General features: G+C 35.2%; 1 protein-coding gene across 2 annotated transcripts; it reads left to right on the top strand.

Moving 5' to 3' along the window:
- Positions 1 to 281: 281 nt before the first annotated feature.
- On the top strand, positions 282 to 8810 carry LOC103999139 (protein CANDIDATE G-PROTEIN COUPLED RECEPTOR 2). 2 transcript variants are annotated; one of them, XM_009420797.3, is made up of 7 exons: positions 282 to 752; positions 5945 to 6136; positions 7600 to 7762; positions 7856 to 7958; positions 8044 to 8125; positions 8257 to 8351; positions 8603 to 8810. In XM_009420797.3, exons 1-6 carry the CDS (start codon positions 444 to 446, stop codon positions 8332 to 8334), a joined length of 927 nt encoding a protein of 308 aa, XP_009419072.2. In that variant the 5' UTR covers positions 282 to 443; the 3' UTR covers positions 8335 to 8351; positions 8603 to 8810. The 2 variants fall into 2 exon arrangements, with proteins under 2 accessions (XP_009419072.2, XP_009419071.2); XM_009420796.3 differs by lacking the exon at positions 8603 to 8810 and having other exon boundaries at positions 8257 to 8508.
- The last annotated feature ends 283 nt before the right edge of the window (positions 8811 to 9093 follow it).

Here is a 9093-nt window from a genome sequence, read left to right as displayed (position 1 = left end):
ATCCGTAGGGTATTTAACGAGTATGAAATGTTTTATCGGATTAGCACGAGAACCGGAACCACAAGATCACCGAACCGGTCTAATATTGAATACTTTTACGGACGGTACCCATTTTTGTACCGTCTCTACAACTGGTGAAATTTGATGTGGGTCTGACGAAAGCCCATTGATGTCACCAATGCAGGTAGACATTGGGTATTTTTAAGTGTAAACTAAATTTTCCGACTTGGAGTCCTTTGCGCTCGCATAGATATAAAGAGAAAACAAGTAAAATGGTCTTCGTAGCGATTCCAAGATAGAGACTACAATTAGGGCTCTGAGAATTCCCCTCCGATCTCCCGATCTCCCCTAATTTCTAGCGTTTCCGTCGCGATTTCGATCGGCTTCGGTTCGAGGGGAAGCCCTCGGTGCTGACGATCTCCGCCTAATATTGGCTGGAGGATATGAGAGCTTCGGAGGAACTCCTGGCCGCGATGTCCCTCGCCGGCGCGCCGGCGGAGTCTGCGGATGAATTTCCGGAGGGTTCATCGTCTCGGAGCGCACTGATCTCGTCCTCGTGGATCGTGGGTTGCCACGGGCTCCCGTACAACCTCGCGTTGATCGTCCCCTCGGCCCTCTTCGTCGTCTATCTCGCCTCGAAGGCACGGAAGAGCTTTGCGAAGCTCACATATGGCCATTCTTACGTCATGATGGCCTATTACGCCCTCCTGTGGGTCGTCACCGTTCTCAATCTCTCTTGGTGCCTCGTGCAGGTGCGGCAATCCCACTATTAAGAGCGTTTGGATGTTATAAATGTTATTTCAGCCAGTTGCTGTTATTTTGTTGATAATATGAAATTTAGTTAGATATTTATTGCCCATTATTACAATTTTTATTTTAGTGAATAATTTGTAGATGTGATTAATAAAGAAAAAGATATTAATTCTTGATACCTTATTAATAGTTACTTGGTTGTTGCATCTACTTATTGTAAATTAGTTGTAATGTGTATTCAATGCTAAATTTGTATGTATTATTATAGGAGAAGTTTGATGTAAATGAGCTTAGGAGGATATTGAATTCACCATCTTTATGTTAAAAAAAGTCAAATTTTTGGCATAAACAAACTCTTCTCTCGATCTACAACGCTGTTGTATATTATAAATATTAGTTGTTTTTCTAGTTCCTTGTGCATATGGAGTATCTTATAAGGTTTTAATTGATATCACAATTCTTGTTCCATGGAGTGGGAGTTAAAATTACTATTTATTTACTAATATATAAGTTGATTCATAAATTTAGAAAAGTCAGGGACTTGTACAATGGGCTATCAATGAACTCCAGTAATGTCACAGACTTATCTAATTTTGCTTAAGTCATGCGGCACTCTTGCATGTCTATCTGCAAACTGTCAACTTCCCTCAAACATCTTATAGTCTCTTAAGGACCTGCAAAAGAGAAGATGAGCTAAATGAATTGTTTAATTTGGGATCTCACAAGTAGACATTTCAACAAATGCTTGATAGACAATACAAATTACAAATATAAACTTCGCAAGCTCTGAACGATCACGCTACAAAGGGTCCAAGGTGATCTATCGTGATCAAAAGTCCCCCATAAATGCCCACATGATACTATTGTAGAACAAGGCAACGAACCAACCTTAGACAATACCCCAAAGGCTCACCCAGCTATGTGTCACTCAGGTAGCTCTAGAGTGTTATGCTAGTTGACACTCCGTACCACTATGCAGATATAGAAAACCCCCAAAATGGCTACTTAGATGGTTTGTTTTTGGATAATTTTGCCTCTGTGCGATTATTGCACACAATCTGCATTTGCAAGATTAAAATAGCCACAAAAGCCAATCAAAATAGGGCTATCAAGCCTACTGCAAATCCTATACATACTGTGCAAAGCATGAACAAAATTGAAAGACGCAGATATACATAAACATTACATCGAACACCCTTGGTATAGATTTGTCCATGATAGTAATTATGTTTTGCTGATTTAGAACATTACACATGAAAATAGCAAGATGCTTGCTAGATACTGCTAAGTTTATGAAACATTGGGGTGCAAGCAAACTATTATTATAATTTTGAGGAGGAAAGCTGGATAATATATGAAACAATACATGGTTCCATTTCTCTGTACCATAAATCTTGATGACAGATAAATGATGTTTATGAACTGGAGACAATCATGATTATTGAATTTTGGTATCCGGATTCATCATGGTGGACAGTTGTCTCTGTTTCAGTGTTTTTTTACATTTAATTTATGCGACAATTATGTTATTGTAGTATCTTTAAGGTGGAATTACTTCCATGAGCTGGCTTACCTATATATGATCCAGACTTTAGTTTCTACTAGTAATCCGATCAAGTTGTGTGTTTTGATTTCTTTTCTAATCCCAACTATTGGGGTGTCACAGTCTATCTCATTCAAATGATGACCATTGTCATCAGTGAATGACTGTGTAGAACAGAATCCATTTTCTGGGTTCTGTATAGAATTGAATCTAGATGGGTTTCAATACATTATTGCTCATTTCTTAATGTTCCTGCTTGCCTTAAGATCAAGAAAAACCACATTTTAGATGCCAACTTGGTTTAAAATAGGCTTAAACCAAGAGTCAATACAGTTATTGGCCTCATAACTCAAATGAAGTGGACTTAGGTATGTGAAGCAACATGCTTTAACCAAAGTTACTGCTAGCAGATTAGTCAGGTCATAATATGTATCCTTCCTTAAAACTTTATGATAATACTCATGGTGATAGCCACAGTTTCAAAATTTGTTTGATCCTTACCTGCATTGGACATTTGAATTGGGATCGACTGGAGCTCCATTGTAATATCCCAAAAAAAGGCTTCTCTAAATTAATGTCATATACCTTCATGTCAGCTAAGATCTCCAGTCTAGATCCTTCCAGAGGAAGGAGAAGAAGAAAAGATGAAAATAGAAAATGGTGGAGGGAATGAACAGGTGGGAAGTTGTCAGCATTGGTGGTATGTCTAGTAGAAATTGAAACTAACAATAATCTAATACGAACAATTTATCTTCTCGAACTCAGACTTGATCATGACAATTAAGTCTTTGTGCTCTTGATCCTCAGCCATAGGTTGGAAAATTAATCTTTGTATGATTGTTGGCCAATGGTGAAGACTCTACATCTGCTATCAGATTGGCTAGATTAGAATCGGCTAAAAAAATGTAAATTAAAACAACATAAAAAGGAAAAATGTTATTACAAAATATTATAAACATACAACAACTTGTGTTATAATTGCTAAAGAAAAATAAGCAAATGCATGACACTGAACAAAACCTTAGTCATAAGATTTTTTATTTTATATTTTTAGTATTATATTACATCATTAATTTTGTTTATTAGTAAATGTTAATAAGCATGCAAGTCACCTGATCAATTTCTAGTTGTTTGTCTAAATAAAAAAAAATATTCCATATTATATAATATTTTTAGAAACAATATTTTAGCACATTTTATTTTTAATTATTTTAGTATATGATATTTTTTTGAATATTTTTAACATATATGTGATGGACCTAACCTGGGCCTTCAGTTGTTGGAGAGGCACTGCTTGATTGTGTTCATCTCCCACTTAATCAATGGTCTGAGAGTCCGACTCAGTTTCCAAATCTCAAAAGACCTAATAGAGATGAAGATGCTGGGAATGCAGTTTATGAGATCTTCCTTCGGTGCTGAGTCAAACTGTCAAACTTTGTTTCTTGAAGAAGTTGAACTGTTAGGCGAGAGAATAAATGAAAAGAGAATCTTGATCTAATAGCTGTAGTGGAAGTCTCCTTTTTTAGCCTCTTCCTTGGAGAGGGATTATCCTTATGATCAGTAACTTTAGTCACACAAAACAAAGATTTCAGGTTCTGTGGCTCCATGTGGCTGTAGGGTGATTCCAATTGATAGGTATCTGATACATGACCTACAAAAGGCATGACTCCTCATCTGTCAGAAGGGCTGTTCTCAACTATGTTCAACCATTAAAATGATAGTATTGGAGGCTGCTGACATATAGCATTAAGCTCCATGATCAATAAAGATTCGGCAGGTGTTGTCAAAGCATCAGTTGACTCACTATTAAAATGATGATCGAGACAAAACTTAAAAAGTGTTGGTTTGACTCACTTGGAGGGTCCAATTGCATTAGTTTTATCTATTATTTGTAATTATTTTTCATTTTTAAAATATCATCTTATAAGTTATATAAAAATAAACTATGCTTTATACTAAACATATTTATGATATATTATATTATAATCACAAATTTAAAGTAGCATATATTTTTATGTTTGTATATTATATGACATGTAGTTGAATGTATAATGCAGGGTTTTAAATTTCGAATGATATCGCCCGTACCGGGTGGTGCATACCAGTTCACCAATAGATCGATACGCGGACTGATTTTTTAACTTTTATTTTTTTTAAATTATATTTATATATATATATATATATATATATATGTGTATATATGTATATATGTGTATATATGTATATATGTGTATATATGTGTATATATGTATATATGTGTATATATGTGTATATATATATATGTGTATATATGTATATATATATATATGTATATATATCAAGCGGTACGCTAGAGCATACCACTCGGTATACTCGTATCGTACTGTACCGAGCTGAACTTGATACTCCGGTACGATATGAAATTACGAACCTTGTTAAGATATACAATTGTATATATCATATATTATAATATATACATGTATATGCCTATGTTGTATATACATGCAAAATAGACATACACTTTCCCTTTCCCTCTACCTCCCCCTCTCGGTTTTTGGGTGCCCGGCTTCCCTCTCTCAGTTAGCATTTGAATTCTTTTTAATGTTTGTACATGGCGAGGTGGGTAGGCAACTCAGGTGGACAGTGATGATTGAAGCAGGTCTTACAATCCCTTGTAATTCTAGGCTGTTAGTGTCACAACATAACATTGTACTCCAACAGAACTAATCTTTGGTTTAATTCCCAATTACATAATGATAATTTTTAGCTATAGTAATTGCTAACAGTGCCATAGAACCAGAAGTATTGCGAGACTACATTAAGCCACAGTAACTCTGAGATATATTTGCTATGGTCATTTAGGTTCAACTGCATAAGCATTATATAGCTAACCTTGATTCTCCATGGTTCAATCATCATTTCATGGTATATGACATGGAAGACTATTTACCATTTCTATGCAGAAATTATATCTTAAGTAGGGATGTTTCAGCCATTAAAGCAAAACAGTTTAGAAAATATTTTATAATGTAATGTCTCTCTAGCCTTTCTCAATTAAAAACGAATTAACAGAAGGGCTTTTTTCATTGTTTTTTAGATGGACTGGATTAATTCGGTTGAGAGTTGATTGAATTGAACTGTTATAGATTTTATCTTAATAACTAGGTTTAGATTGATCTTCTCTAAATCGATTCAATGCCTTAGTTCATTGGGTCACAACCCTTATCTTTTGAGAATGCCAGCCGTAGCTTGCCATGGTGGTGTCTGTCAAGGAGAGAAGAGGACATAGAGGAGAGGAGCAACCTGCAAAGAAGAGCTGTACTTTTTAAATTTTGATACCCTCTTTATATGTTTTTTTTTTGCACCATTGGCACACCAAAGTATGCTTACTATCTGCATTGCTTGCACACCAACATATGCCATTCTAATGGTTGGCCACGTGATGCCTGCTGATGAAATTTAAATCCTTGTTTTGTGGTTAACCTTGGAGCCTGTTTCCAGCAAGATGGTGCCATATTTACTCTTTATTAAGTTCTGTGGGATGCCAGTTTCTGTTATAGCTTTTTTTTTTTCGCAATCTTCTTATTTCTTTTATTTTTTTTCCTTTTCCATAATGTATATAACTATAGATTATCTCAATGTTAGCTCATCTGTTCATTTGGAGTGCAGGCATGGGAATGTACTACTGCTAAGGAATTATCTTGGAACATGTTGTCATTGTTTACAGAATCTGGGATGTTGCTTTTGGAAGTTAGCTTGCTGGCCTTTCTACTCCAAGGAAATCATGCAGGTGGATTGGAAGTTTTAACGCGTACTTTTGTTGTCTCAGGAGTAATCGTCGCTGCTGATACATTACTGAAGGTAATCAATGTTGTTATACCTAAGCGTAAATGTTTTGGAATGATGTGCTCCCACAGTTCATTTGCATTTCTTGACAACCTTTTTGGTCTATGATTGGAAAAAAATAGTTTTCTTGTTTTTAGTTTCATAATATTTTATTTGAAAGGAGCTTTAAGTAATAATGCTTGCTGGTGTTAGTAAAGAATGATATTGGACAACCTCGAAGGGTGTTATGGCTCAAGGGAATTGGATATGAAAAGGCAATTACAAAACAAAGAAAAATAATTGGTGAAAGCATGTTTGATTCTTAGAAAAAAAGTTTCACTGACGGAAAATACAAATTCTGACATATACCAAAACTTGACAAAAGAATATGGACCATTGATATCAACACTATCAATATCCATTGGTTATTGAAGTATATTTGTTTGCTTCCAACATTATAGGAAACATCATCACTGGAACTTTTGACGTCAGATGGGTTGTTTAAGGTTAAAGGAAGGTGTTGGGTAGCTAAGATATTATGTGGGTGTTAGTATTATGCTTGTAAAAGTTTTGGTCAATCATCTTTTAACAACACAATTGACATGATGACCATTGACATGAACAACAATCATTCACAAAATTACTTCAAACTTGTACTGTTGTACACTAAATATCAAGATTTTCTATATTCATACAAGAAGATCAAAGTATAAACATAGTTTCTGTATATAATGTTGTCAAGAAACTTATGATCATGGTATATGTGTCTAGTCTTATATCTCACCACCACATATGATGATGTTTACTACAAAAGGAGATCAATTAGATTATAGCCAATTGATACAGCTTCATGACCTATTACTTTTGTATGTAATGTAATCTATATACGCATTCCCATATTTTGTGGAGGGTAGGTCTTGGTAATCATGAAAATGACCCCTTTATTTATATGGGTAAATTTCAAACATTGACCCTCACCAGACCTGCATTACTAGGAATCTTTTGCACTAGGTTTGCCCTTTTAACTATGTACTACTGCTCAACGTGTGATTTAATCGCATTTATGTATATGTGTAAATTGTATATGCTTGTGCATATTCATGCATGCATCAATTCACGTGTCCTTGTCATTTTGCATGTGTATGGATGTGTATGCCATATTCGATGCATATGTATGTCTTCTACATATGATCGTGAATGCTTGTATGTTCATAAGCATGCACATCTGCTGTGTGTCCTTGTTATGGCCGATATCAATACCAAATCGAGATTTTAAACCTTGATCCATGCATCATTACGTTAAGTCAGCCTGTACGTATGGCAGAGGTTTGCAGGTAGCTTAACTGACCTTACATGGAGTAGGAAGTTCATGTCTCTGGCGATTATTATACTATTAAGGCATTATGAATTTCCACCTAGTAGTTCTTCCTATCGTGGATAGGCTGTCATTATCGCCCTACTACATAAAAGTTTAACCTGAAGTTTCGTATGTTCATCAGGCCATCTATATATTTGGTTTTGGAGTTCCATTATTCGCAGACAAGAACAAAACAGCAAATGGTGGAAGATGGGGATTGTGGATTATCCACAAGATGTTGCTTACTGCTGTCTATGGTTTCATTTTCTTCATGCACCACTCAAAGTGGAGAGAAAGGTTACCAGGTAATCCTCATATTTTTTCTTTTTTTTTCTAGTTTATTGTTGCTTGTATATTCGTTTGTATTTCTTCAGAATTTTTACTTTGCCCATTAACAGCAAGACCGGCATTCTACAAATACGTTTGTGCAATGTTGTTGTTAAATACAATGTCCCTATTTGGCTGTCTGCTTGCTGGAAATGGAGCTGGATTTGGGATCTGGTATCAATCATATGCTTTTTGAAACCATAGCTATGGTAGCTTTTTTTTCTCTTTCTGTAAAAGACTAATCCTCTTTCTGTTACAGGCTGTTCAATCTGACAATGATATGCTACCACTCTCTTTATCTTCCACTTCTATACATGGTCTTCCTAGCAGATTTTTTCCAGGTCTGGTTCCATGTTTTTGTCCCTAGAATTTTCTTGGTTTGAGCTAGTTTTTGTAATAGGCTCATATTTCTACAATGACTACACATCACAAATCCTTTATGGTCTCCTTTTGGTGGCTTTTTTGCATACAGGAAGAAGATTTGCGTTTGGAGAACGTGTACTACTCGGAAATGAAAGATGCTGGTTTCTTTGATGACGATTGGGAATAAGAACATCAGCTTAATAGGTTATATGGCGACTCACTATACCTTTGTAAATAAATGCATTACAGGATCTGTGTTTAAGAGTACAGATTTAGCTTTTGTATCAATTCCAAGCGTCGTTATCACAATTTGATTTTTGACACAAACATTAGTAGAACGATCAGCCTTGTTGTGCCTTGATATTGTGCTATTCTATGATTCCTCCATGATAAGTTGCCCAGCTTGCAATTTAGAATTCTTCTCGCGTCTGATGATTGGAAATCTCTGCTTGTAGGCTGCCGTGATTGCAGGCTACTGATCGTGTCATTCTGCCATCAAACTCTACTGTAAATGATGGCAAAGTGTGTTCTTACTTGATTCGGGATAGAAGAGAGAAGATGACATTTTCATTTGAATCTGGAATCACATTTTGATGGTGTCTCGACCGTTTCTTGGGTTTGTTAGCTGTTTCAATTACCAGAATCGTTAGGAGATGTTTTTGACTTCTCTTCTATAGCTGCGTGGATAGCTGTCCTCACAGATTATTTTAATCCTCTTTCAAGATAATCTTTTGTCGTTGCCTTTAAACAAAAATAACGAATATTATGTTAATGTTAAAAAAAGAATTTTTTAAATTAAAATTTGTTTTATTTTTATTTTATTCTAACGTAGCATCTCTTATTTTTTAAATGGTTAAGATCCATTTTAATCTCTATAATTTTGACTATAGATTTTTTCAAGTTTTTATGATTTACTCGTATTTAAGATAATTTATATATTTTTAAA

The sequence above is a fragment of the Musa acuminata genome, chromosome BXJ2-9, assembly GCF_036884655.1.
Source record: "Musa acuminata AAA Group cultivar baxijiao chromosome BXJ2-9, Cavendish_Baxijiao_AAA, whole genome shotgun sequence".
Lineage (NCBI taxonomy): Eukaryota > Viridiplantae > Streptophyta > Magnoliopsida > Zingiberales > Musaceae > Musa > Musa acuminata.
This window is presented reverse-complemented; position numbering and strand designations above follow the sequence as displayed.

What these genes read in the sequence shown, in the direction of transcription:
- LOC103999139 (XM_009420797.3), top strand. Translation starts at nt 444, where the DNA reads ATGAGAGCTTCGGAGGAACTCCTGGCCGCGATGTCCCTCGCCGGCGCG. An exon ending in TCTCTTGGTGCCTCGTGCAG is followed by an intron (nt 753 to 5,944) that starts GTGCGGCAATCC and finishes TTTGGAGTGCAG; the next exon opens with GCATGGGAATGTACTACTGC. An exon ending in TCCTAGCAGATTTTTTCCAG is followed by an intron (nt 8,126 to 8,256) that starts GTCTGGTTCCAT and finishes TTTTGCATACAG; the next exon opens with GAAGAAGATTTGCGTTTGGA.